The sequence below is a fragment of the Enhydra lutris genome, unplaced genomic scaffold (genome assembly GCF_002288905.1).
Source record: "Enhydra lutris kenyoni isolate GAN:26980312 unplaced genomic scaffold, ASM228890v2 scaffoldscaffold85, whole genome shotgun sequence".
Classification (NCBI taxonomy): Eukaryota; Metazoa; Chordata; class Mammalia; order Carnivora; family Mustelidae; genus Enhydra; species Enhydra lutris.
In genome coordinates, this window is record NW_019154169.1 from 4,540,163 (window position 1) to 4,567,987 (window position 27,825).

Below are 27,825 nucleotides of genomic sequence, written 5' to 3' on the forward strand. Positions count from 1 at the left end.
ACTTCTTAATAAATGGCTTGGGACAGAGGACTGTAGGGAGGGGGTTGGATGGAGGTGGGAGGGACCACGAGTGGCAAAGGGCCAAGCCAGCCTCCCCTCCAGCTGTGTGAACATGGCAAGTTACCTACTCTGGGCTTCCGTTTCCCATACCTGTTAACTGGGAATAGTGACAAAACCCACCCTGTAGGAAGAATTGCAGTTAATATTAGTAAAGTGCTGAGAACAGCACCAAGCCCACGGTAGCTGCTCAGTGAACACCAGCTTGTAAGGCTGTGAGTGGGTGCCCTTGCCCAGTGCCTAAGGCCTGTCCTCACTGCCACTTCTAGGGGGAGGGCTCAGTGCAGCAAGAGTTATTTTCTGCAAGGCAATTTCACAGCCCAGGAAGTGTTGGCACAGAGGCCCAGACCACAAAGGTGTCCAGTGTCCCCGGCTTCCTGTTTCTCTGCCCCAAGCCTGCCCCACACCCTGGTTCCTCTTGCTCAGCGGGACTGGGTCAGGGGGATCCTGGAACTTCACTGCACCCAGAACTGGAGGCCAGGACCTGAGCAGCCAGCCCGAACTTTCACTCCCATCCGGGTCCTGACAGCCCAGAGCCCACACCCCCAACCTCTCCACTCCAGCATTGCTGGGGCAGGATCCCAGACCCACCTGAGGCTGGCTACATGACCCTAGGCAAGGGCATGAGGCACTCTCAGCCTCAGTTTCTTCTTCCGTAAAATGGGGATAATAATAGAACTTGCTGCCCATGATGGGGGGGGGGGAGAAATGGATCTGGCGTATCGGAAGGGCTCTACCGTTGGCATTTATTCACTTGATGAATATTTATCAAGCATCTATAACGTGCCAGGCATAGTAACAGGTGCTGGGAACACAGTGGTGCACGGGATGGTATCCTCACCTGGGGGCCTCTTTGTAGTCCAGGGCTGGAGGGCCAGGCGTTGGGAGGAAGATATATATAAAGGAAGAGTATAATGTCAGTGACAACTGTGGTGGAAAAAAACGAAATGAATAAAGTTGGTCAAGTAAGGGACAGGGGAGGCAGTTTCCTGGGAATGGACAGAACACCTGATGAAGGTGACATTGGAGCCAAGGGCTGTGGGAGAAGAGGGAGTGAGCCTTTTTGTTACCAGGGGGAAGAGTGGTCCAGGCAGAGGGAAGAACAGGGTGGGCAAAGGCCCTGAGGCAGAAATAAGTCTGGTGCGCTGAGAACCGGCAGCAGGGGCCTGGACAGTGGTGGTGGGGGGTAACATCAGAGACCAGGGACCCTCCTCCTGAAACATGGTACCGCCAGGCCCCCAGAGCAGGGTCTCTGGTCTAGATCTAGCACGTCCCAGCTGCTAGTCTGAAGTATTCTTGGTGCCCTAGCCTGACACCCCCACCTAATGCCTACTTGGGTTCCAGCACAGTGACCTCCAGCCCCGGATGTCAGGGAGCTGAAGGGGAGGTCACTCGGAGGTCCGAGCCGAGTCCCCCTCCATCCCACGAGGATGACCTCCATAAACTGAAGTCGGAAGCCCTGTCCCCCAAACGCCCTCTAAGCCCTTCCGTGACTCTGGAGGTGACCTTTTCCAGACTCCGATGCTGGGGGTCCCCAGAGTCGGGAGGGGTCAGGGACACCCAGGCCATCCGCCCATGCCCCAAAGCCGCGGCCCCTGCGCCACCCGGAGAGGCCGGTGCAGCGGGCGCCTCCTGGGCCGCTGCGGCAAAGGCTGGGCGGCCGCGCCCTCCCCCCGCGGTGATTCATCCCGCCCCCTCCCGCTCCCTCCTCCCTCCCCGGGCCGCCGCCGCCGCCGCCGCCGCCGCCGCCGCCGCTGCAGTGCGCAGGAGACCGCGGCCCGCGCCCCAGCGCGCCCGAGCCGGAGCGGGGCCGGGGTCGGTGCACCTGGCGAATGCGCCCGGCTGCGCGCGCCAGCGCAGCAGCCCGAGCAGCGGCCGCCGCCCGCGCGGCGGGGATGCCCGGACGCCGGGCCCCGGGGCTGGGCCCCCGGCGGTAACCGGAGCGGGGGGGCCGCGCCCCCCCTCCGCCCCCCCTCGCCGGTCCCAGAGCCGCAGCTGCTGCGCCCGCGCGCTCCCGGGGACATTCTAACCACCGCCCGGGCCCGCTGCCTCTTGCCCCGCTATTAATACCGGCGGCCCGGGAGGGGGGCGCAGCGCGCGCCGCGCAGCCATGGGGACACTGCTGGCCTTGGTGGTCGGCGCGGCACTGGGTGAGTGCGCGGGGCAGGGAGGTGCGCGGCGGGGGGCACGGCCCAGGCAGCGGCCCGGGGGCGGGGTGAGCGCGTGGGACCCGGGACGGCGGGCGGAGGGCTGCCCCCCCCGCCAGCGGCCCACTCCCCGGCCCGGCTAAGTGTGCTTCCGAAGTTGTGAGCGCGGGGAGCGGGGCGGGGGAGGGCGGTGGAGGTGCCGGTGGGCGAGCGCGGGCGGGGGCCGGGCTGGCACAGCTCGGCGGCTGCGGGCGCCCAGCCGGGGGCGAGGAAACGCGGAGTCAGCTGCTCCCGGAGCCCCGCAGGCTGCAATGTGACACCCACAGCCGCGGGAGGGGGTGGGGGAAGGCGGCGCCCGGAGACTGGGACGGGGGAGACCGAGAGACAGGGAGAGATGGGGACGCAAGGGAAGGCGCGAGAGGCGCAGCGACTCCGAGTACTCCGGAGCGCTCCGCCGAGACTGGGAGTCGGGAATAACGGGGGAGAAGGAGACGGAGAAGGTTGTAGAGTGTGCCAGAGAGAGGCCGAGAAGCGCGTTAGAAATGGGAGCGCCGGAGAGACAAACTTGAGAGAGGCAGGAGAGACGGAGACACAGGTAGACACTGGGAGAGGTGGAGTTTAAAAGGGACAGGGAAAGGTGGAGAGAGAGACCGGGAGAGGCCGTCGGAGCCTGGAAAGAGGACACAAAGTGGTACAGACTCCGTAAGGGATATGAAGTAAGGGAGACAGACACAGAAGTGTTCAAGGAGTTAGAAAGAGCAGCGGAGGAAGACAAGGAGTTCCCAAGATTCACAGAAGGAGAGACTCAGGGACAAGGAAACAGACCCGGAGCTGGAGCCAGAGAGGCTCAGCATTATCTGGTGAGCGCTGGGGCTGAGGAAGGGGGAGGCAGGTGAGAATACGGAGGAGGCACCCAAGGGGACTGGAATCCAGTGGGGGGTGTAAAGTCCCTGAGGCTGCAAAGAGCTCAGTGTGTTTCAAGAAGCTGATAGGAGGTGGGAGAGGGGTCTGGAACTGAGGAGCCTGGGGGCAGGGCAACAGGGGCCAGAGAAGCTGGGTAGGGGTTGGGGGACTGGAGAGCTGGGCTGGAGTGTGGGGCTGCCCTGGTTCCAGCACCCCCCAACCCCTCTGAGGCCTTGCCTTCTCCCAACCCCTTCTCTGGGGCTAGGGAAATGACTCTGTCCCCTTGAACTTCTAGCACATCTGGAATTCTAGTTCCACCACCTAAATGCTGCGGTACCATGGGCAGGGGGGACTTCCTAAGAAGGGGTACATGGGTGTCTACTTAGCTACAGAGCAAAGATTCTGAGTTACTTCCCACAGTGACAGCCCTATGTTGTTTGGGTGGGTGGGGGGCTTCTTGCGTGGCAGGCCCCCTGCTGGGGCTTTACCTCACTGTTGGAATCTGCCAAGCGACCCCTCCAAGCAGAGATGACCGTTTGCGGGAAACTGAGGCCAGAGGTGATGAGGGACTTGCCAAGGGCACACAGCAAGTGGCAGGGCCAGGCTGAGCATCTGGTTCTGTCCGTTCGTATTCATTATCGAGGGGAAACAGATGGTTTCCGAGAGGCCGGAGAGCCAAGAGCCAGCAAGCCTGGTGTTGGGTGCTGGGCGCCCCTGTTCCACCTGAGCCTGCTGTCCCTGCAGTGTCCTCAGCCTGGGGGGGCTGCGTGGAGGTGGACTCAGAGACCGAGGCCGTGTACGGAATGACCTTCAAAATTCTGTGCATCTCCTGCAAGCGACGCAGCGAGACCACCGCCGAGACCTTCACGGAGTGGACCTTCCGCCAGAAGGGCACTGAGGAGTTTGTCAAGGTGTGTGTGGGGGGGTGGGCACAGGTGCAGGGCGGCGGGCCTCTGTGTGGGACATGGTGGCAGGCAGCATGCCGGGGGCGGGGTGGGGGGTGTTTGCTCATTTCCGATAATGTGCTATTTGTGATGACCCGGATTCAGATTCCAGCTCCACCCCTGTTTGGCTGGTGCCCTTGGGCCAGGCACTGGGCCTCTCTGAGCCTCAGTTTCCTTCTCTGTAAAGACGGGGTGGCGGTGGGCTCTAGCTCATAGGCTTGGGTGAGGGTTGATCCGGTTGTTGCCCTGGCACACGGTGGCACAAAGATTCAGTACCAGCAAGGCCGTCTCCGGTAGTCATCATGAAAGACGCAGAACTTTCCCGCCTCCCTTTACGTTGTATGTATTTTGATCTACACATGAGGAGGCTCCGCAGACTCACAGGGCCTCCCAGAGCGGTGGGGTCTGCTGTGGCTGAGATTGGATTCCTCTCTGCCTGGCTGAGGGGTGTGCCTGGTGAGACTGAAAGCCAGGAAGGCTGAAAGAGGGCTGGGGTTGGGGGGCGGGATGCCTGAGGAAAATGTACATGAGTGCGCGTGCCTGGCCCAGGGACACAGTCAGTGTCAGGGGCAGGCCAGGGCACCATCCTCGCCCCCCTGTGCCCTCCGTGCCCAGGGTCGTGGTGCCCACGTGTGTGTCCGCTGTCTCTCTGAGTGTCAGGGCGAGGGACAGAATGGTCTGGGCGAGGGTGGGGGGGACGGGTGCGGGCAGTGACCAGCCCGGCTGTCCCCCAGATCCTGCGCTATGAGAACGAGGTCCTACAGCTGGAGGAGGACGAGCGTTTTGAGGGCCGGGTGGTGTGGAACGGCAGCCGGGGCACCAAGGACCTGCAGGACCTGTCCATCTTCATCACCAACGTCACCTACAACCACTCCGGCGACTACGAGTGCCACGTCTACCGCCTGCTCTTCTTTGAGAACTATGAGCACAACACCAGCGTCGTCAAAAAGATCCACCTTGAGGTGGTGGACAAAGGTGAGTCCGGCCCTGCCTGCCCCCTCGCCCCTGTTGCCCACCGGCAGCCAGATGGTGGGACAGATGGCAGGCAGGGGACAGGCTGGCTCCACGCCTGGGCCGGGCGAACGCCCACGGCAGCAGGGGGAGCTGCACCTCCCTCCCCAGCCCCAGCTCCGGCTTTCCTTTCCTTTCAACCCACCTCGGAGCCCCAGCAGACCCCTCCTGTGAAAGTTCTGGATGCAAAACTGCCACCTGTGCTGTGGGACGTCGGGCAGGTGTCCTCCTGTCTCTGTGGAAGGGCTGTCCCGTGGGAAACAGGCTGATAACGGTAGCCATCTCTCAGCGCAGTGTGAGGATGGAGCGGTGGGTCGGTATCAGCTGCCCCGGTAGTGGGAATGACAGTGGAGGTTCTGACTGTCCGGTAGCCTCAGCCCCTCTTCCCTTTGTCACCCTGGCTGAAGAGATAAGAGTGTGTCCCCTGGAGCAGAGCTCCTGAAATTCCACTGTGCCTGTGCGAGTGAGCGAGCATCCTGGGAGACCTTGGCTCAGCAGACCCCCGGGGTGGGGGTGGGGCCGCGGCTGCATTTCTAACAAGCTCTCAGCGAAGCCAAAGCGGCAGGTGTGGGGCCACAGCGTACAGCAAGGATCTCAGGCGTTTGGGGACATTGCATCATTTTGGCTCCAGCTGCCTTGGATCCCTTCTCTGAACCATCTTCTGATGGGTGTAAATTGGAATTTTCCAGGGCCGGAGGGCCCATTGGCTTAGAGTCAGGAAGCTATCCCAGAACTTGAGGCACCAAAGAACCACGGCAAGTATGTCCTGTGGGGCCCAAGGCGCACGCGCATTATCACCGTACATTGTCATTCCTTTCCCCAAGAGGGGTGCAGTCCCTCATGGAGCCTCCCCACCCACCCTCCTGGCTAGGGGCTGCTGCTGTCCACACTTTACAGACGGGAAAGCCCAGGCTCAGGAAGGTAAGATTACGTGGCCGAGATCGCAGAGCTGGAACCTGGATTTGAACCCAACCAGGCATGTGTGGCTGCCGTTTCTGTTCTTGGCGTGATTCACTACACTCTGCTGTCAGCCAGAGCCTGTGGGTTTCTTTTGATAATTAGCATTTTTACGTTTGTTATCAAAGTGAACCAGCAGGATTCAGCGCAGGAGACAAGTCTGAGCTCCTCTTTGCTGTAGGTCACGATGCTGGGTGGGCGGCCACCCACGGATGTGGAAGACGGAGCCCCGCCCCTGGGAGTGGCTGGAACAAGAAACGCCCCCAAATCCTGTGGCTTCACAAAAATCTGTGTCAATCCTGTCTTGGGAATCAGTGCAGAGGCCAGGGGTCAGGAGAGCAGGGAGGTTCCCTGGTTCCTTCCGTCCTACTGCTTCTTGCGCTCTGCCCTTGAGGGTCGGAGGCTAGGGACGGAGCACACCCCGGACCCAGCAGAGCCCCATTTAAACTTGATCTAGCATATTCTACTGCCTCCCAGAGTCTATGGGAGTATCCAACATACTCTAGTGGTTTTTCTTTCTTATCACCATAGTATGGTATTTTATATTACTATATACTATACTATTTTTAACATTACCAAACATACAACAGTGTTTTTATCATAGTCCATCATACTAGAGTATTTTTATCTTTACCCACAATGCTATAGTATTTTAAATTAATCATACTGTAGTATTTGAAAGTTTTACTTGTTCTACTGTATTCATCGTCAGCCAGCATACTGGCTTAACATTACTCGTCACACCACAGTGACCCCTCTGCCTCGGTTCCTCCTCTGTGAAATGGGGGAATGACAGTCCCGCCTCCTGAAATGTCTGTGTGGCTTGGTGGAGTCTACGTTGGACGTACAGCGCCCTTTACCCAATGTTTCCTTGGCTGTGGTTGTTTCCAGAGCAGGGAAGAGCTCAGAGCCTGCATTTAGTTACACTTGGAGTTGAATCCCGGCTCCGAATCCGATCCTGGGCCGTGCGTCATTGCCCAGAGCCGTCCCCTTTCTGAGCCTCAGTGTCCTTGTCTGAAAAATGGGCTGCAGAGCCGTGCCAGTCACTGTCCTAATCTGACTGGGAGAGCAGGAGATACCAGATTACCTAACTCCATCAGAGCACCGAGTTCCGGGAGCAGGGAGGAGAATTCTGAAGATGCACGCTTTGCCCAGCAACAGTCCAACTCAGTGTGCTTCCTGAGGTCAGCTGATGTGGGAAGCCAGCACTCTCTCTATCCTTGGGGGTGTTTCAGAGATGCAGGGAGATGCTCACATAAAGAATTTAGCACAGAGCTTGGCTGGAAGCACGCATTCTCCGTATGACACGAATTCCGAACTTCCGAACGAATGAATGAGGTGTGAGTCCTTGCACCAGCTCCTCCTGGCAGAGAAGCAGGGGAGAAACACCCAGCCCTGTGCCCTCTTTCCCTCTGGCCCAGAAAGCGTCGGTGCCATCTGCACGGGGTGGAGCAGCAGAGAGTGCCCACTGATGGGAGGAAAGACCATGTGAGGACAGTGGGGGCAAATGAGATCCTGGCCACCTGGAAGGAGAGGCCCAGGAGTATGGGGCGCACACCTGTGAAATCCGGCCAGGGACGTCACAGTGGCCTTCGCTTCTGGTTCCCTGGCTGAGCACATCCCCTCCACAGTTTAAATTTAGGCTAAGTGAGAGGAAGCTGGCGATGGCAAGAGCCAGTGCCGTGGAAAGGACAGAAGGTTTCCGGAAAATGTCGGTGAATAGCCAACACTTATGCAGTGTGCAGACTGCGAGCCCATCCATGCGTGTTACAGGGATTAACTTGCTTTCTCTTCCCGGTAACCCCGTGAGAAGGCATGAGTACTGTCACTTCCCGGTTTACAGAGGGGGAATTGAGGCTCAGAGAGGTTGAGTCACTTGCCCAAGGTTACACAGCAGGCAAGTAGCAGAGTTGGGATCTGAATCCGAGCCTTCTGGTTGCAAAGCTGCAGCTCCCAGGGAACCTGCGGCCGCCTGAATGAAACAGATGCCCCCTCTAGCCACACAGGGAGGCAGGCTAAGGGGGATCCCAAAGCCCCCTGGACAGTGGTTAGTTATTAAGAATCCCAGTGATGGGGCGCCCAGGTGGCTCAGTCGGTTAATCATCCCACTCTTGATCTCAGCTCAGGTCTTGATCTCAGGGTTGTGAGTTCAAGCCCCACACTGGGCTCTAAAAGAAAACAGGAGTGACGGTAACAATGATGACTCTAGGGAAGCACCATGGTCCCGCTGGCAGACCAGGCCCAGGGAGGCCAGGTCACTTGGCCAGGCTCATACCCCGCACGCTTGGGTCACCTCAGGCTTCCTGAGCCTGGCCTTGACGGCCCCTGACCCTGCTTGCCCTTGTAGCCAACAGAGACATGGCGTCCATCGTGTCGGAGATCATGATGTATGTGCTCATCGTGGTGTTGACCATATGGCTCGTGGCAGAGATGGTTTACTGCTACAAGAAGATCGCTGCGGCCACTGAGGCCGCCGCACAAGAGAACGCGTGAGTGGCGCCGGTGGGGGTGGGGTCAGGTGACCCGGACACGCGGGTTTCTCAGAGGGGTACGTCCATCTGCTGTCGTGGATGGGTAAGGTCGGGCCCCTGTGCCTTCCCCTCAGGACCCAGAGTCTGACTCCCTGAGTCCCCTCCTGCCTCAGACTCAGGACTCCAGGCCCCATGCCTGGGCTTCCCGTGGATCCCTGGATGTCCAGTCCACAGTCCCCACCTTTCTAACTCCAAACCCTGTGCAACTGGGGCAGAGACCCCCACCTTCCTCAGTTTCCCCCGGGGTGGGCCAGACTGATGATGCTGGTCACTGTACCCCTGGCCTTTGCCCCTACAGCTCGGAATACCTGGCCATCACCTCAGAAAGCAAGGAGAACTGTACGGGTGTCCAGGTGGCCGAATAGCCCTGGTAAGGTAGGTGGGTGGACAGGGGGCTGGAGGGCCTGGGCGGGGGTCAGCTGGCTGGATCCCTGACACCTGTCTCTCCCTCACCTTTAGGCCCTGGGCTCCACCTCAAGGAAGAGCCAGCCCTGATGGGGAACATCTGGGCACAGCCTGCCCCCAATGGGGGTTGGCCATTCCTGGACCTCCACGAGCCTCAGAGTCCTGCCAACGGAGCCGCCTGGGTGGGAGGGGACAGGGGGCTTGGCTCACACCCCCAATCCGGCCTACTTCCTCCTGCCCCATCGCCCACCCGCGCCATGCATGATGGGTAAAGCAATACTGCCCCTGTCCCCACCCCTGCTTCTGCTGCCTGTTTAGGAGGGGGGCGGTGAGGCGGGGGCAGTGGCTCTGCACCCTTCCTTCTTGCTGATTTGCACACATTGGCCGCTTCAGATGCACACTACTGGGGCCCAGCCCCCCCTGCCTCCTCCCCCACCCAGCGGGGGGCGGGGTCCGGATGGGGCGGCACAGTTTGGGGCAGGGGGTTTACCGAAGACCCCCGGCGACACTTCCCCTCCTTCCTCTGGCTGGACCTGGGGTCCCCTCTCCCTGTGATGCACTCTGCCCCAGCCCTGCCCTGCCCTCTCTCACCAGCCTTGGACTGGGGCCACTTAGAAAGGCCCATTCAGCCTCTTCTCTCTTCACACAAGTAGTTTTGTTCATGAAATAAAGATTCTTGGACTTGATTCAGAGTCTCTCTCTCGAGCCCTGTCACCCTCTCCAAAGCCTTGGTTCCCCCCACCCCAACCCGCTTTTGGGTGCACATTCAGGGAAAGGGAGGGCGAAAGAACAGGTCGGTGACTCTCAGCGACTTAGCACTTGATTAGTGGGGGTGGGGTGGGGGGTTGTCATTAGCTCAGCCAGGAGGGCGGGAGGGGGCCAGAGAGGAGTCATGGGGGCAGCAGGAAAGGGAAGGGTGGCATGGAGGGAAGAGAGGGGATGCCTGAGTTTGGGGGTTTGCTGAGTTCCTAGCAGGGTGGCTCTCTCTGCTGTGGTGGGAGCTGGGGAGGGGTGAGGGAAGGAGAGGAAGATGCAGGTAGAGGTAGTGGCAGAGAGAGACTAGGGGCTGGCAGCTCCAGCACCCCCCTCCCAGCAGGAGCCCTTGTGGGAGGCTGTGGCTCTGCGTGGGGCGAGCTCATGGGGTGAGCAGCTGCCGTCTGTGTTTGGGTGCATGGCTGTCCCCTAGCAGGTGGCTGCCGGTGACCCTTGTGTGTCTGGGTGTTTATCTGGCCCTGGGGTCTGACGTGGATCGCTCCTGGCTGCTGGCGGAACAGTGTGTATCCGCCTGTGGACACTTCCGGCCCCTTGGCCTGGACCTCAGCGCTTGGTGCTGCCTTTTCCGGGCCAAGCCCCCCCTTCCCCCCCACATGCAGGACTTCCAGGCTCCAGAGGTCACGGCTGCAGGCAGCAGAGAGGCTGCCAAAGCAAACCAGCCCCCGTGACTTGTAGGAAGGCAGCTGGGGGGAGGGGGCTGGGGCTGAGGCTGGGGCGAAGTTGGGGGAGGGAGGGGTCTGGGGCCAGGGCTGGGGCAGGGACCAGGATGGCCTTGTTCAGGAGCTGGACATGGGGACAGGAAATGGCAGGGAGCAGTGGTAGGCCTGAATTCAGCTTGGGGATGGGGGTGGCGAGCTAGAAGGGGCAGGAGTGGCTAGGGAGGGAGCTAGGCTTGAGCTGGGGCCCGCATGCAGGGACCAATATGCATAAGGCAGGGGTAAGGCAGGGGCTGGGCCGGAGGCAGGAGAAGTGGCAGGAGTGGGGTGGGCTGGGGCAGCTGGGGCCCCCTATCTGGTTCCCTCCAATTCAAAGGCCCACACTTCAGTCCTTGTAAGCACCCCGCCCCCCCACCCCTCCCAGCCTGCTTTGTCTGCCCAAAGCCCCTGCCTTCAGGCCAAACCTGTCCCAGCTCCCACCTCCCCTAAGAATGGCACACCTGGGCCCCCTCCAGGCAGGAGGGAGGCGATGAGGTTGCGGGCCCAGCCAGGTCCAGCCCTTGCAAACCCTGCCCCGCCTGCCAGGTGGCCTCCAGCGCTGCCAATCCCTTTGCCCTGCCCCTCCCCGCCCCTTCCCCCGCCTCCCGCCCGGCCCCCTCCTCCTCAGGTGAGGCAGCCAGGCCTAGCAGGCCCCACGCCGCTGCCTCTGCCTCCGGGCCACCGCTGCCGTGGGCCACCATGCTCCTGCCCAGGCCCGGAGACTGACCCGAAGAGGGCACCATCTCTCAGCTGCGGCCCCACCTGCCGGACCCCAGGGTAAGGACCAGGGCCCTCAGTTCCAGGCCCAAGGTACGGGTGCCCTCGTCCCCACACAACCTAATGCCCACTTCCCAATAGCAGGGTACCTGGGGACCCCAAGAGTGGGCTCTCAGACGTCTCTCCAAGGACCTCGGAGTTCCAGCTGCCTCCTGCTCAGACTCTGAGATTGGGTCCCGGGTCTCCTCTTCCCTCAGACTCAGGAGTCTGGGCCCCTATGCCCCTCCTCCCACATATCCAGTTGTTCTGAGCCCCCAAATCCTTCTTTCCCCAGGACCCAGGAGTTCAGGCCCCCAGGTGTCTCTGCTTCCTCAGAGCTGGGAGTTCAGACCCTCTGTCTCCTCCTCCCCCAGGCCCAGGCAAGGGGCCCCCACCCCTGCAAATCCAGGAGTCCCCTGGCTGCTGGTCAGACACTGACCCCATCCTTGAACCCAGCCTGATCTGCGTCCGTGATCACGGCGTGCTCTGGCCAGGGCCCAGTCCGTCCAGCCTCCCTGGATGGGCGCCTGGGACTGGGGGCACCGGGGCTGGGCTCGGCTCCCCCAGGCCCTGCCTCTCTGTTCATCTCCCCACAGGTCCCACCCCGGCCCAGGAGGTCAGCCGGGGAATCATTAACAAGAGTCCGTGACATGGCGGAGAAGGAGGGTGAGTCCCCTTTTCCTTGAGTCCCAACTTTGGCTCAGCCTGGCGCCCCTCCCTCTGTGCACTGCTCCCAACCCTCTGCCCTCTCAGAGCCCCCCTCTCTCTGGCGCCCCTCCTGAGCGCATCCCCACCCCCTTCTGAAGTCTCCTCCACCCGATTAACTATTAACCAAATTTTCTGTGGGGCTGTGCCACCACCTGCCTTCCTGCCTACACCATACGACCTTCCTGGCTCCTTGCCTCAGTTTCCCCTCACACCCCAGTGATGTCTTAGCTAACCCCGGACCTGTACCGGATTGGGGCTAAAACTAAGGTGGGAAGACCAGCTATCATGGTTATGGACACAGACTCTGGAGATGAACACACAGGCCTGTATTCAAATCTGCTTCCGCCACTTTTTAGCTGTGTGCTCTTGCACAAGTGACGTCATTTCCCTGGGCTCCATTTCCCCCGCACCCTGGGTCATGCATGGATCCTAAGGCTACCTGCCTAGCGACCCACAGGGCTTGCTGGGAGCATGGAATCCACACTAAGGCACCGGCGTGGGGCTTAGAGCGTGAGACACAGGCCATGAACCAGAGCTGTCATGATCATGACCGAGGCCAGCCAGCCTGTGTCCCAGGGACCCAAGACCCCCACCAATTCCAGACATTCCTCCCACCTCTTAGCATTGTGGGCAAAAGAGCAGAGGGAGGACTTTGGACTCAGCTGGGATGGATGGAGAGGAGAGACTCCAGGAATGATGGGAGCAGAGCGGCTGCCTGGGTGGCTGGCCCTGAGGGGCCCTTGGCAGACTCCAAACAGCTTGTCTCCCTCTCAACCTCCACCTCCCTGGGGAGCCAGCTGGAGGGGCTTACCCTCTCTGGGTCTCAGTGTTCATCTGAAAAATGGATCTGGGGTGACTGTACCCCGCCAGGGTGATGTGAAGGTTTCAAGGGCATGAGAGGCCGGGAGTGCTGGTTGTGTTGGCTGAAATGAGCCGTGTGGATCACTGGCCTCCTGGGCTCTAGCAGTTAGCAAATCAAGTCCCAGACCACACAGTTAGGGCCCAGAGCAAACCCAGGCTCCCAGTGGTTCAGGAGGGGGGGCCCCTGTGCCCTTGGTGAGCAGGTGGCTGGCAGAGCCTAGACCCTTCGGGACAATTTTCCTCCTGGAGCTGGCTGAAGGGAGTCTGCAGGGCCCCGGCCCCGGCCACTGCAAGAATGAACCAGGGAGAAAAGCAGATCATGCCCTGAAGGATGGCCAGAGATGGTCTGGGGACAGAGAGAACTGAGGCGAGTGGGCTCTGGTGCATTGTCCAGGCAGCTTGGCCTGGCCCTGTGGCTGCGTCCTGCTGTCAGGGCTGGAGCCGGTGATCAAACCTGGACCCAGACGTGCAAAGGTTCTGGTGCTCTGCTTACTTGCTGGGTGACCCTGGGTAGGTTGGCTGTGCCTCTCTGGGTCTCCTTTCCTCATCTGCACGCCGGGGATGGCGGTAATGACACCTTCCTTATTAACACCTGCTGTGAGGCTGGAAGGAAGGTGCAGGACAGGGCTATGCGGGGGCTCTGCGAGCCGGTTGTGTTCACTTGGAGACAAGGTTCTTGGCGCTCCCTGGGGACTTGGAATTGGAGGAGGTTGACACCCAGGGTGAGTTGGGACTAGGTAGGGGGCGCCCAGCAAAGGGAAGGGCAGCCAGCTGCCAGGTGTGCAGGGGCACATGGAGAATTCAGGTATTTCTGGAGGCCATGTGGGAAGTGGAGCTGGGGAAAGTGATGAGGGGAGTGAGCCGGTCCCTCGGGACTGTTGCTGAAGGGCCCGCTGAGGCGCCGGCAGTGCCAGGTGTCTCCACAAGATGGCGCTGGTAGTCATTCTTTGTTGCTCTTATTCTGGCTTGTATTTTTACAAGTTCTGTGGGTTTGGTTGCTTGTTGGAAGCTCTGTCAGGGGCCTGATAATGACCCATAAGGTTGTCTGGGAATTTGGGGAAACATAGGTTCTGACTCCCAAACCTCTAACAGCCATGCTTACATCCTAGATAGGCTGGCATCACAGGGCTGAGGGTCTTAGACTCTGTCTTGGGGACACTGGGGAGTCCTGGAGGCTTCGAGGTAAAGAAGGGGCAGAGCGGATTTGGTCCTTAGGACGATCGTCAGGCTTCCGTGTGGAGGCTGACCAGAGGGGAGGCTGAGCCCAGGGCTTGGGTGGGGCTGGGTACAGGGAAGGAGAGGGTTGACAGGAGCTGCTCAGGAGACCTGTGGGCTTCGGGGAGGGCAAGCTGTGTGGGCAGGAGGTGTCCTGCAGAAGAGGGACAGTCCTGAGGATGAGGGCCTCTGAGATGGGACCTGGGGACTCAGGGGGACGTTGAAGCCAGTATGAGACCTGGGGGATGTGAAGGACCCAGAGGGTCCCAGGGGGAGGCATCTATGAACCTGCAGGACAGAAAAGGGAAATTGAGGCTGTGGAGGTGTGTGAGTCAGACCTGGGAGCCAGGGGGAATGAGGGGGAGGAAGCCACATCCCATCCTATGAACTCCAGGTTTCAGGGAGTTGGAGGAGGGTCAGGAGAGGGAGTAAGAGGGTTGGAGAAGTGGAAGGAAAACCAGACGCATGCGGTGTCCCAGAGGCCAAAGGAAAGACTTTCATTCGGGAAGTCGGAGTTGGGGACACTGAGGGCTGAGACATGAGCTGTTGACTGAGCGGAACTTCAGGGACAAGGAGCCCAAAATGTCGCCTATGAGGGTTTAGCAGCCAGATGGTGGGGGCTGAAGATCTAAGGTGGGGACACCCTCGCACTTGGAGGACCCAGAGTGGGGACACTTGCTGTCCTATCCGGGACATCTGCTTGAGGGCTGCCCAAAGCCCCCTGACTCAGAGGGTGTGGAAGGAGGTCTTTCTTCTGGAGTGGCAATGCTCGCCATCCCAGCAGATGCACCAAAGCCTCTGGGCTGGGCTCGGAGTGGCCCAGAGCTCTGACGGGCACCCCTGAAAACAAAGAGACCAGGACCAGCCTAATGGCTGCAGGAGCCAGGACCTCCCACCGGAACCAGGAAGATGGCTGGGGACAGAGCTGGCAGGTGGGCGGGAGGCCAGGGTTGGCCTGGCCCCCTGTGGCCTCTTCTATGGAAGGAGGGTGTATTTGTTTTCTCTCACCTTATTGGGAACTGCAGCGTTCTCAAATTCTTAAGACACCTGGACAATGGCCACCCCAGGAAGATCCCAGATTATGCCCTGCTCCATTCTGGGTGCTGGTCTGGCTCTGTGCCCACCAGCTGTAGGACCGAGATACAGGTCAAGGACCTGGGACTCCTGCCTCCCTGGGGATGTCCTGCAGAGGCTAGGGACACCCCGGGCCCAGCTGTAGACTCTTGGGAGCCCTTCCTCTTTGGCCTTCCCACAATCCCTAGTGAAGGGGTTAGCTTTTAATCCCCACGGCCCCTGTTGCTCTAGGAATAAAAACCCCTTTCCCCTCAGGCCACACGGCCTACCCAGCTGCTCTCAGCCTAGGTCCTCGCCTTCCCCGAACTCATGCCATCCTGGCCCTATCTGGAATCTCTCTCTGGAACAGATCATGCTTATTCTTGCCTCAAGAATGCCTATGCTGTTCCCTTTGCCGACGGGGCTCTTCCTTGGGATCTTTGCGTGGCTAGTTTCAGCCTTCAGGTCCCAGCTCAAAGGTCACTTCTTGGGGGAGCCTCCTCTTAGCACCCCACCTGCTGCCCTGACCTGCATTACTTTTTTCATAGACTTTGCCACCATCTGGGAGCGATCAAGTTGTTTACTTGCTTATGTTTTCCCCTCAATCTCACACGAATGAGAATGTGGGCCCCATGAGAGCCAGCCTCTCATCTGTCTTGGGGTGTGTCTCCTGAGCCTAGAACAGTGCCAGAGTGGGACAAGGAATGAACAAAGCTCCTTTTCACTAAGGAAGCCCAGAAAAGTGAAAGGTATTGCCCAGGAGCACACAGCTCCAATGATGTAAAAGCATTTCTTGACAACTTGCTCTCGGGCAGGCATTATGGCATGGGGAGGGGAGCACGGCTTCTTGCTTATAGGCTTGGGCTCCAGCACCCCATGCTCCCAGGGTTCCAGGACTCGCCACTGCCTCCTGCTGACTGAGTCCCATGCACATCTCACTCCACTTCCCCGAGCCTTAATGTTCCCTGTCTGACAAATGGGAATCCTCCCCCAAAACGAGGACAGTGCTTGGGAGCATGAGCCTGTGATAAGAGTTTGGCTACTATGATTATGAGAACTTTAAAGTATTATTTTTAGAGGTGAGTGCTAGGTGGATGCCCATTAAACAGACAAGAAAGCTGAGGTTCAGGGCTGTGAGGTCACCCGCCCAAGGTCCTGGGTTGGGAGGGCTAAGACCACTATTTATTAAGTGAGGCCAGTAACTTTTCAAACTTAGGTTCTTAACTTCCAGGGGCATTTTTGACTTCAGAGCTGGGTACTGTGGGAGAGGGCTGGTTTGGGGGGAATGCTCAGGGACAGAGGGACTGGGACAGCAGAGAAGGATGGAGCCGTGAGGACGTGCCAAACAGCAGGGAAGTGAGATGCCAAGAGAGCGGAGGTTAGGGCTTGCTGCCCCCCAGAGGCTCCAAGACCTCTGAGAGAGGGAGCAGAAGTGACAGGCTCAAGAAAAGAAGGAGATAGCAAAGTGCAGCCTCACTGGCGAGGGAGAGTCCGCAGTGCCAGGAGTGCCACGAGTGCCACGGGGAGGGTGGAGCGGGTGGCAGCTCTCCCGGCCACGCCCCTTCCCAGCGGAACGCTGGGGACACCTGGTCAGCCACACTGTAGGGGAGGGCGGGTCCTGAGAAACCTGGCCCAGGGCAGGTCGTGGCAGGATCCAACGTCCTGTTAGCCCCAGGGGGCCAGGGCAGAGCTGGCCCCGTGCCCAGGCCCTGCCGAGAGGAGGACAGGCCTGGCAACCACCCGGGCGTGGTGTCTGTTGCAGGTGGCCGGACGGTGCCATGCTGTTCCGGACCCAAGGTGGCAGCTCTCACTGCGGGGACCCTGCTGCTCCTGACAGGCATCGGGGCAGCGTCCTGGGCCATTGGTGAGAGTGGCCCCTGCGCCTCTCCCCTCCCCTACCCACCCCCCCTGCAGCCCCCTGCCTGCCTGCCTGCCCTCACCTCTGTCTTCTCTGCAGTGACCTTTCTACTCAAGAGTGATCAAGAGCCGCTGTATCCGGGTGAGTAAAGCAGGCTGGGACCCTCTGGGGATCCCTGGAGGAAACCTGGTGGGTGCTCAAGGAAAGATTTCTGAGTGACTTGTGTGAGCATGCGCAGAGATGTTGATAGCGCTGATACTGAGCACGTGCTCTAGACCAGGGGCGTTCTAAGCACTCCACCTTGTCTCGTGCTTTCCAGACTCTAAACGCGTTACCCGTTAGTGCCTCATGCAATCCAATTAGGGAGTTGGAAACCACACTTAAAAAGCATGAAGGAGAGGGGCGCCTGGGTGGCTTAGTCCGTTAAGTGTCTGCCTTCCGCTCAGGTCATGATCCCAGGGTCCCGGGATCCAGTCCCGCATGGGCTCCTTGCTCAGCGGGGAGCCTGCCTCTCCCTCTCCCTCTGCTGCTCCCCCTGCTTGTGCTCTCTCTCATCCTCTCTCAAATAAATAAATAAGATCTTTTAAAAAATAAAAAAAATGAGAAGCATGAAGAAGATTAGATTAGAAAAGACGGCCACGCATCTCTCTCAGCTCGGAAAAGTTTTGTTAATTTTTCCTTTCGGTTCCATGAGAGCTGTGCTGTTGTTCTCTCCATTTGACAGCGGGGGGAAACTGAGGCTCAGAGCAATGCAGTGATTTGCTCCAGAAAGCACAAGTTCGGGGCTACATTGTAAAATATAAAAATGTGTTTCTTTACAACGAGGCAGGGTCAGAGCCCGTTTGGGAAGTGCTGTATGAATTTGGCGACCCCTTCCTCATTCTCTGGGGGTGGGGGTAGGGTGCTACTGCTATGATCCCCATTTACAGATGTGGAAAGTGAGACCAGAGAGGACACACAGCTGGGAGATGATGAGGCCAGGAATAGCTAGCTCTCAGACAGGCCCAGCAGAGCTGTGTCTGCAGGCAGCTGAGAATGAACGGCCACACTAATAATAGATGTGAAAACTAAATGGGGAATGAATGGATGAATTTTCCTGGGTGCCAGCCCCCAGCTGCAGTTCCATGGCCCAGCTCAGCAGGAAGAAAGGGGAAGTTGGGTGATGGGATGTATTTTTCACTCCCAGGAGCCTCATCTAATTCCCTAAAGGACTCAGATCATGCTAAGAGAAGAAATGAAAATCCGGACAGGGAAAGCCTACATCAGCTCTGGTCACCGTCCCAGCACTTAGCGACCCCTCACAGGGGCCAGGCGTAGGCCTTGGGGCTTTATGGTTTCAATTCATTAACCTTCACAAAAGCCTATTTTAATATGGGGAGACCGAGGCGTGGCCCGGCGACTTGCCACAGGTCTCAGAGCTAGGAAACGGCAGCTCTGGGATCCGAACCCAGGCCTCGATCTGTCTATGCAGAATTACTACACTCTGCTGTTTCTCGAGAAACAGCCAAGTGACTCACTATAGCGACAGCTACCATCTGCTGCACCCACGCTGTAACCTTGGACCCATCATCATCGCCCCCCTTTTGCAGATGGGGTTCGCTGAGTCCCAGTGAAGGGAACTGACTCGCCCAAGACCACACACTGAAGAAGCAGCAGGCCAGAGGGATCACAGCCCAGAAAATGCTCCGTAGCTCCCCACGGACACTGGGTTAAAGTCTCAGGCCCCTGCAGGCTCCGGGCTCCCCGGGGACAGACCCCTCTTCGGCCTTCACCTCACACGTGCACCTGGCACTCTCCAGGGTCCAGCCTATGGGCCGTTCTCATGCCCTCGAAGGACCCTCCTGGCCCCCACGGTCTTGGCTTACCACCTCTTGCCTGCTCACACCTAGAAGCAGTTTCGAGGTTCTGCCGAGCTCTGGGGCCTCAGGCCAGTCCTGCCCTGAGTCCCAACCTCCTTAGCTATAAGCCGCGGGGGACAGGGGGGATAAGGAGAGATGATACAGTGCTTGGCTCTGAGCCATTTGTTAAATGTGGCTTTTAGGTCTCACCCTGCTTTAACTTTGCTGAGAGAGGCCTTCCTGCACCCCCAGGCCCCATGCTCCCGCAACCCTGCGGCCATGCCTGTTACCCAGTGTAAAATTCTCCCCACACTTGACTTCTGGGGCATTTCAGGAGGACGGGGGCCCTGGATTTGCCACCCCAGAAGGTGTCCTGCCCATAGGGTTGCTCAGGAGGTCTTTGAGAACATGACAAGTCACGGAGCTGAGCTAACTTGTCCTTGGCCTCCAGCTGGAAAGTAACGAGGCTGTGTTTCAGACCTTGCTCCCGCCAAGGCCAGCACTCCTTCCCTCCAGTTGTACTTAGGTTTTCCAAAAATGATGGGAAATTACAAAACAAATAAAGGAAAACAACCCCCAAACTATATCCCCACTTCATTTTCCTGGGATTTTCACACCTCTAAATATATCAGATAATTCAGTAAGCAAAACCAGATGACCAAGAACACAGTTTTTTTTTTTTTTTTTTTTGCAAATAATACCAACAAGAATAAAGAGTGGAAAAGTGAGAAACAGTGGTACAGAACGTGGCTTTTAAAATAATCGGAGAGGGCCTTTGACATTCCCTCCCTTTGGCTCCCCCCACGGATATCCATAAAGTGATCCTTTTCTTTCCTAAAACCTTACCCTATTTGGAACACTTGGAAGCTTTTCACCCCCAGCTGGTGTTTCAAACTCAAGCCTTAGGGGTGGGAGGTGCCATCTAGCAGAGGCGCTGGCATCGCCAATCAAGGGGGCCGAGACTGCAACGAGGCAGCTGGGAAGTGATCAGTGACTGCTATGGGTAAGGAAGTTACTGGAGAGGCTGTTCGGGCACAAATCCAGAACTTGGGGTTTGGAGTCACGCAGGCCTGAATGCAAGTCCTCTCTGCTGCTCACTTGCTTGGTGATACTGGGCAAGGCACCCCACCTCTCCAAGCTTCATTTTCCTCCTCTGATCAGAAGGGGGATGATCTTTGTGGCCTTGGAGTGGTGTGGTGAGGTCCTGCTGTTGGTGGGCAGGGAGGATGTGAGGCATAATACTGGGCACATGGCAGGTTCTCAGCAGACAGGGTTCTCTAGAACTGCATCTGGAACTTCTGCCTCCCTTGTCCAGATCCCCTCAGCTCGGATGAGGCCAAATTGAGTTTGCCCTAGATCTGGTTTCCTAGAATGTGCTATCTGGGCACCAGCAGTGCACGAGGCTCAGGAGAATAGGACCGAGGGGGTTCCAGCTGGCCTTTCCCCAGACCTGCTCCCTCTGCCCCTCCCCCATCCTGGCCAAGGGCAGCTGCATCCTTCTAGGGCCCAGGCCAGATGCCTTGGAGTTGTCCTTGACCCCTCTTTTTCCTTCACAGTCTGTCAGCAAACCCCATCAGCTCCACCCACAAAATCTCTCCAGAATCTCAATGCTTCTCCCCATGGACCCTGCCCTCGCTGGGCCTCCATCCTCCCCTGCCTGGACTCTGCAGCAGCAACCCCCTTCCTGCTCCCGGGGCGCCCCCCTGCAGTCTGCCCCTGGCTCACACCTAAGAGCAGGTTCACAGGGGAACCTGAGTCAGGTCAGGGGGCTGCTGGCTCAGAGCCTCCCGGGGCTGCGCCTCCCCCGCCCCCGCCCCTCCGGAGAAGCAAAGTCCTCCCATGAGCCTGGCCTGCCTCCCAGCTCATCTGCCCCTCGCTCCCTCCCTCCCCTCTACCCTCCTAGCAGTGCCTCCCCCACCCCCCCGCCCTGCCCTGCCCGCACCAGCCTTGGGATCTCTGCACTTGCAGTTCCTATGGCCTAGTTCTCTGTTCCCTCACCTACCTTCGCGACTCGCCCCCCTCCTTCAGATCTATGTTCACACCCCAGCTTCTCCGTGAAGCTTTCCCTGCCCGCCTATGGAAAACGGCAAGCTCTCCTCGCACGCCAGGATGCCCCTGCCTCAGTCAAGCTGGCTTTGTCTCCCCAGCCCCTCATTTTGTGACATGCAGGGTCTATTTTGCTTGCTTGTACCTTTTCTTACCTATCTCACCGACCGGTCCTGGAGTTCCCCCGAGCAGGGATTTTGTCTGATTTGTTTATGCCGTGACAGTTTGTTTCACTGCCCAAAATAGAGCCTCGCCCAGCGGGTGTAGTAGATATAGATAAATACACCTGAGGACTGACCTGGCTTAGGTACAAGAGACTGTCCTCTGGCCACGCGTGGGGAACAGTCTGGGACGAGCTAAGAGGACCGGCAGTTTTCAACACAACCAGCCCCAGATGCAAGGAAGCCCTCAGTGCTCTCCAGCCTTCCTGTATCCGCACCCCACCTCTTCTCAAAGTTTGCGATGATGTGTTTGGCTGAGTGACTTTTGTTTATTGCTGTCTGTCTCCCCCAGTCCTAGACTTTGGCTTGGTGAGGGCACAGCCCAGGGCTGTCTTGGTCATCTTTGTGCCTCCAGCATCACCCACCCGCAGGGCTGGGTATGGTGTATACATCTAGTGAACGCTTATTACCCCGTGAATGAATGAACGAGTGAGCCAGTGAATGAACGAATACCTCATGCTCAGCTTGGAGAATTGCACTTTAGAATATTCAAGGCTCGGACAAGTCCTGCAGAAAAGATAGCTTTTCTTTCCCTTTTTTCCTCTTTCTTATTTAAAGACTAGGTATCTACCAAGAAATTAAAAAAAGATTAAAAAATAAAAGACTAGGTATCTAAGAATTTTGGCCATTTGAGGTGTTAGTCAAGGGTTTTTGGCTGCATAAGACAAAAGGAGAAAACTGGTTAAATAACAAGGGAAACAATTCACTTACTTATCCAACCATTCTGGGGGTCTCTTGGGTCTCCCACCATCGAGGGGTAGACATCCCCTGGCTTTCCTCCACGTTGGCTTGTTTTTCCCCACATAGGGGGAAAGAATGCCCCCAGCAGCTCCAGCCTCAAACGCCATGCTCTTGGCAGCGTGGTTGAAACTGCTTCCCTCCTCCCGAATGTCTGATGTCTGAGCTAAGGGTCAGGTGTGCTGCGCATGCGCAGCCATACTAGTTAGCAGGAGGTGACAGGCAGGACCTGGGGTTCCCGCCCGCAGGTGCGCCCCAGGCTCCTGTCGGCCCCTGTGGGGACTCTGACCTGGAGCTCCTTGGGGCCGGGCTGGGTGGGGGGCGGCGCGGTGGGGAGGTGACCCAGGCTGCCGTCCTGTCGCCCTGCAGTGCAGGTCAGCCCGGCCGACGCCCGACTCATGGTGTTCGACGACACGGAGGGCACGTGGCGGCTGCTGTGCTCCTCGCGCTCCAACGCCAGGGTGGCGGGCCTGGGCTGCGAGGAGATGGGCTTCCTTAGGTACCGGGCAGTCCCGAGGGCGGCTGGGCGGGGTGGGGCGGGGCGGGAGGAGCAGGCCTGACCCCTGCCTGCCCAGAGCCCTGAGCCACTCGGAACTGGATGTGCGGACGGCGGGCGCCAACAGCACATCAGGCTTCTTCTGCGTGGACGAGGGGAGGCTGCCGCTGGCCCGGAGGCTGCTCGAGGTCATCTCTGTGTGGTGAGGAGGGTCACGGGCTGGGACGCCCATCCCACCCACCCTTGGGACCCTTTTACCTGTCTTAACTGGCCTCCCCTTTTGTTTCTGCCCCTGCCCGGATCCTTCTGTCACAGTGACTGTCCCAGGGGCCGTTTCCTAGCTACCGTCTGCCAAGGTGAGACCCTGAAACTCAGAACCCTCTCCCTGAGACCCCCCCAGGGCAGAGCCATGTCCCGTCGGACACCGTCCCCCCAAATATACACTCCTCTTATCCCACAAGCGTGGAGCTATGTGTGTTCTCTCAGACACCCCTAGGTGGCGTGGCCATGTCCCCATAGGGTCCCAGGGATGGAATTATCCCTCCTCACTCCCCTAGGTTGGGCCCATGTTCCTGCAGACTCCTCAGGTCAGGGTCTCATCCCATCAGACACCCTCCCCCTTCCCACTGGCCATATCTTCTTAGATCCGATGAGGATGGAGCTGTGTCCTCGGACTCTCCTAGGGTGGCAGGTCCGTGTCCCCTCAGTCCCCCAAAGCAGGGCCATGTTCCTATAGGTCCCCAAGGATGGGGCTATGTCCCGAAGTTTCTAGGCTCAGACCCTCCCACGGCCCCTGATTCTGCTTCTCCCACAGACTGTGGCCGAAGGAAGCTGCCTGTGGATCGCATCGTGGGAGGCCAAGATACCAGCCTGGGCAAGTGGCCATGGCAAGTCAGTCTTCGTTACGATGGGGCACACCTCTGCGGAGGGTCCCTGCTCTCTGGGGACTGGGTGCTGACAGCTGCCCACTGTTTCCCTGAGTGAGTGTCCTGCACAGCCCCAAGCGGGAGAGGCAGGGGAGAGGCGAGGTGGGAGAGGCTGCGCCCAGGGGAAGCTGCCTCCCTCCTCTCCTATTCCCTGGTAGGCGGAACCGGGTCCTGTCTCGGTGGCGAGTGTTTGCCGGAGCCGTGGCCCAGGCCTCCCCCCATGGCCTGCAGCTGGGGGTGCAGGCAGTCATCTACCACGGGGCCTACCTCCCCTTTCGAGACCCCAACAGTGAGGAAAACAGCAATGACATCGCCCTGGTCCACCTGTCCAGCCCCCTGCCCCTCACGGGTAAGTCTGGGGATGCTCCTGGGCCTGGGGACTCCAGAGGCAGGAAGGACAGAGGACCGAGTCATAGGAATCCACGGTGATCAGGAAACCGATCTCGAGGGGATTGGAACATGGAGTTACCATTTGCTGCAGCAGATTCGCCTGGGGCTACATGCCCAGAGGAAAGGAAAACGCGGGTGCGTGTAAGATCTTAGACCCCGGTGTTCGTGGCAGCTCTGTCCGCGACAGTCAAAAGACGGAAGCAGCCCAGATGTTTATTGCACACAGGGAGAGACTAAATGAGGTAGATCTCTAGCATAGAGTAATATTTGGCCTTAAGAGGGAACGATGGGGCATTGACGCATGACACAACAGATCAACTTTGAAAGCATTGTGCTAAACCAAAGAAGTCAGACACAAGAGGCCACTGGGTGATTCCATTTACAGGAAATGTCCAGAAGAGGCAGAACGGGGGAGAGAGAAGGTGGTTGCCAGGGAGTAGGGGTGGTGTGAGGTGGGGAGGAGGATGGGGACAGGGAGATTGGGAGTTGACAAGCAGAGAAGACAGGCTTTCTTTTTGGGGGTGATCCAAATGTCCTCAAATCATTGGTGGTGATGGTAGCAGCTTCCTATGTCCAGGCACACAACTAAACTCTCCGTGGCCCCCTTAAAACCCACTGACTTGTCCGCTCGAAGGGGGTGAACTGTGTGGTGTGTGAATTCCGTCTCAGAAAAGCTGTTACCAAAAAATACAGTGAAGTGCAATGAAGAAAACTTTTAACAGCTGTTAACAAACCCAAGAGGGAATCAGAAGTTATTCCCTCTGCAGTTTTCCGGAGTGTTTTCCCTGTTCTCACGGAGAAAGACTCCCTTGGGGGCTCGGCTGTCCTTAGCGTTTCTCCACCGCATGCCGGTGGATTGAGAGCCTGTACTCTCTGCAGGCCGCAGGGTGACAACAATATTCATAAAAACAGTGCTGACGAAGTCATCAAAGAGGGTGTAGATGAGCTTTTAGCAGGCAATAGTATAGCAATAACGGAAAAGTACCATAAAATACTATCCTGGCGATGATGTCGTAGTGTCAACACTCACAGCTCAACCTCTTGTGTGCCTGGTCCTGTTCTCAGCATGTCCCCAGCCTGTGTGCATTTAGCTTCGACAGCAGCCCTAGGAGGGCAGATCCTGGTAGGACCCTGTTTTCCCACACGGGGGAAGGTCCCCACGCAGAGTGGCTCTGAAGTCCTGCAGCTGGAAAATGGCAAAGGTTTGGGTCGAGGCCACCTGGCGCGGGAGTCTGTGCTTGTAACCCCCAGGCTTTGCTGCCGGGGCTGTTCTGTGGCCTGCATTCTACTTCTTTTCATGGTTATTTTCTTTTGAATGGTCCGTGTTCCTGGTTTTCCATCAAAGGGGATGATACACATTTTTAAAAAAAAATTAAACAAATTCTTGTCTTTAGGGAGGGAAGGGCTGCAAATAGTGACATAGGGAAGGGTCCATGGAAGCATGGAGGGGTGGGGTGGGAGCCACTTGGCTGGGAGACACACGGCCAAGAGGGTAAGAGCCTAATGTTTGGGATCAGATTGGGGTACTTGCCAGCCATGTGATCTTGGCTTCACCTTTCTGTGCCTCAGTTTCCCTGATCCATTAAATGACTTCCTAGGGATATCGAGACGATTAAAAGGGTAACATGAAGGGCACCTGGGTGGCTCAGTCGGTTAAGCGTCTGCCTTCAGCTCAGGTCATGATCCTGGGGTCCTGGGATAGAGCCTCATGTCAGGCTCCCCACTGAGAGGGGAGCCTACTTCTTCTGCCCTTCCCCTCCCTCAGGCTCTCTCTCTTGCTCTCTCTCAAATAAATAAAATCTTTAAAAAGGAAGGGTAAGATGAGTACAAAGCTCAGAGTGATGCCGGCACACATGAGCACTCAGCTACTATGAGAAGTCCTTGCTATTGTCATTGTTTATTACTATTAATAGTTACATGAGCATTTCCTATTTGTCAAGCATGCTGCGAAGGGCTTCACCGGTTTCTCACCACAGCCTCTAAGCGAGACGATTATTCTGTCCATTTTATACCTGAGAGCCCTGACGATAGGCCTGTGAAGTCTCAAGCAGGCAGGCCGTAGACAGAGCTGCCAGGATCTACGGTGTGGGTTGTGCACTGCACAAGGACATCACATCTTAGGGGCACCATTCTCACTGTTGTTGGTGTAGATCTGTGTACCGAGTATAATGATCTTCTGGCAGATGGAAGTCAAGTATCTAAAGATAGGGAGGCCTTCTTCTGTTTCTCACAAAGGCACCTTCTTGGGGGAGGGCGGGGTGGGGGCTCCCTGTGGGCCACGGTTAAGAACGCAGAGCTTGGGAACCAGGCCAACGTGGGTTCAAATTCTAGCTCTGTCATTGCCTCGTTACGAGACCTCAGACAAGTGACTCGGCTTCATCTCCCTCCTCTGGAAATGGGCTAATATTAGCCCTTCACTCTCTGGACTGGCAGGATTTTGGAGGAAGTGAGGCAGGATGACATCGACCTGGTGGGCTCTCAGGGGAGGCAGCTTCTAATGTCATTGTTTTAAAAGAGCAGAGGAGAGGGTGTGTCGGGGCCTTTGAGGCTGGGGACAGAGGCTTTGTCCCAGGCAGGGCAGGCCCACAGGGGCTGAACCACCGGGTCTTTCACAGAATACATCCAGCCTGTGTGCCTCCCGGCTGCCGGCCAGGCCCTGGTGCACGGCAAGATCTGTACTGTGACTGGCTGGGGCAACACGCAGTACTACGGTGAGTCCCGTCTTCTGCCTGCAGAGCCACCAAGAGGGAGATGGAAGTGGGCTGGGGAAAGGCAGTCTGGCTGGAAAGGCAAATGTTTCTTGGCCCTGGGGCCCTGGAATCCTGAAGAGCCTGGGGTGGGGGGCACAGCAGGAGGGAAGGGGGCCGCGCCTGTTCCCCAGCCTCGGCCAGCCTTGCCCGCACACCCCCAGGCCAACAGGCTGGGGTACTCCAGGAGGCCCGAGTCCCCATAATCAGCAATGAGGTCTGCAATGGCCCCGACTTCTACGCGAACCAGATCAAGCCCAAGATGTTCTGTGCCGGCTTCCCTGAGGGTGGCATTGATGCCTGCCAGGTGAGAGACTGTGCGCGGTGGCCCCGAGCCCCTGCCACTCCAGGGATGGACACACCGGGCAGTGGGTGGCCGGGGTCCCTCTCTCTGGGCCACAGGGCTCTGTGATCACAGCCCCTGGCCATCCCAGAGGGCCTCCCGGATGCCCTCTTAGCCTCCAGCCAGGCCTCCCCTGCCCCCACCAGGGTGACAGCGGCGGCCCCTTCGTGTGTGAGGACAGCATCTCTCGGACGCCACGTTGGCGGCTGTGTGGCATTGTGAGCTGGGGCACCGGCTGTGCCCTGGCCCAGAAGCCAGGTGTCTACACCAAAGTCAGTGACTTCCGGGAGTGGATCTTCCAGGCCATAAAGGTGAACGTTGGGCCCAGATGGGGGCCATTGGGTGGGAGTGTTTGGGACTCTAATGGGGAGGGGGGAGGAGGCAGGGGTTTTCTGGAAACCTGTGCTCAGGCCAGGGGACAGATGGATTTCCAAGGGCTTGTGGGGAGGGGAGGTTAGCCGTGGGACTGGGGAAGCCTCTCAGACCTCAGAAGCCCCTAGTTGTCTTTCTCCAGACTCACTCCGAAGCCAGCGGCATGGTGACCCAGCTCTGACCTGTGGCTTCTCCTTGATGTGCACGCCTCCAGGGCCCAAGTTCACCTAGGTGGCTCCCCCACCTGGTGGGGTTCACCCTGGGCCCGGAATGGGACGTTTTTCTTCTTGGGCTGAGCCCACAGGTCCAAGGATACCCTCCCTCCAGGCTCCTCTCTTCCACAGTGGCGGGCCCACTCAGCCCTGGGAACACCCGAGCCTCACCCTCCTGACCCCCATGTAAATATTGTTCTGCCATCTGGGGACCCCCATCTAGGTGCCCGTGATGACAGGATGCTCTTTAAATAATAAAGATGGTTTTGATTAACATGGCCTCTGAGTTTGCAAGTGTAAATAGCAATGAGGACATTTGTCCGGGAGGGAAGGGAGAAATTAGGGACTGGTACAAATCAGGCAGGGAGCATTATCCTCCAATTCCCATTGGCTTAAGAGAAAAAAAAATTAATTGGTTCACTTAACTGAAAATGCCCCGGAGCAAGTGGCTTCAGGTACTGCTGGATCCAGCTGCTCAAATATTTTTCATCAGGACTGCCTCGTTTCTGCTCCAAAATCTGCTTTTGCATGGAGAGAAGCTTTATTTGCAAGAAGCCTCCCCTACAACCAGAGACAGAGATGTCCCCCACCTACCCAAGTGCTAGGCTGATATGCTACGGA

General features: G+C 58.2%; 2 protein-coding genes across 4 annotated transcripts; both read left to right on the top strand.

The window, feature by feature from the left end:
- Positions 1-2,066: 2,066 nt before the first annotated feature.
- On the top strand, positions 2,067-9,639 carry LOC111161469 (sodium voltage-gated channel beta subunit 1). 3 transcript variants are annotated; one of them, XM_022525138.1, is made up of 6 exons: positions 2,067-2,207; positions 3,852-4,018; positions 4,786-5,026; positions 8,367-8,508; positions 8,849-8,920; positions 9,010-9,639. In XM_022525138.1, the coding sequence occupies exons 1-5, from the start codon at positions 2,168-2,170 to the stop codon at positions 8,913-8,915; spliced, it is 657 nt and encodes a 218-aa protein (XP_022380846.1). In that variant the 5' UTR covers positions 2,067-2,167; the 3' UTR covers positions 8,916-8,920; positions 9,010-9,639. The 3 variants fall into 3 exon arrangements, with proteins under 3 accessions (XP_022380846.1, XP_022380847.1, XP_022380848.1); XM_022525139.1 differs by having other exon boundaries at positions 2,089-2,207; positions 8,849-8,925; XM_022525140.1 differs by lacking the exon at positions 2,067-2,207 and adding an exon at positions 2,942-3,064 and having other exon boundaries at positions 8,849-8,925.
- A 1,355-nt stretch (positions 9,640-10,994) lies between these two features.
- On the top strand, positions 10,995-27,478 carry LOC111161519 (hepsin). Its single transcript, XM_022525239.1, has 13 exons — positions 10,995-11,201; positions 11,777-11,846; positions 16,780-16,881; positions 16,975-17,016; positions 22,088-22,217; positions 22,294-22,416; positions 22,530-22,570; positions 23,029-23,194; positions 23,299-23,489; positions 26,146-26,241; positions 26,442-26,584; positions 26,767-26,931; positions 27,135-27,478. The coding sequence occupies exons 2-13, from the start codon at positions 11,831-11,833 to the stop codon at positions 27,171-27,173; spliced, it is 1,254 nt and encodes a 417-aa protein (XP_022380947.1). The 5' UTR covers positions 10,995-11,201; positions 11,777-11,830; the 3' UTR covers positions 27,174-27,478.
- Positions 27,479-27,825: the final 347 nt, after the last annotated feature.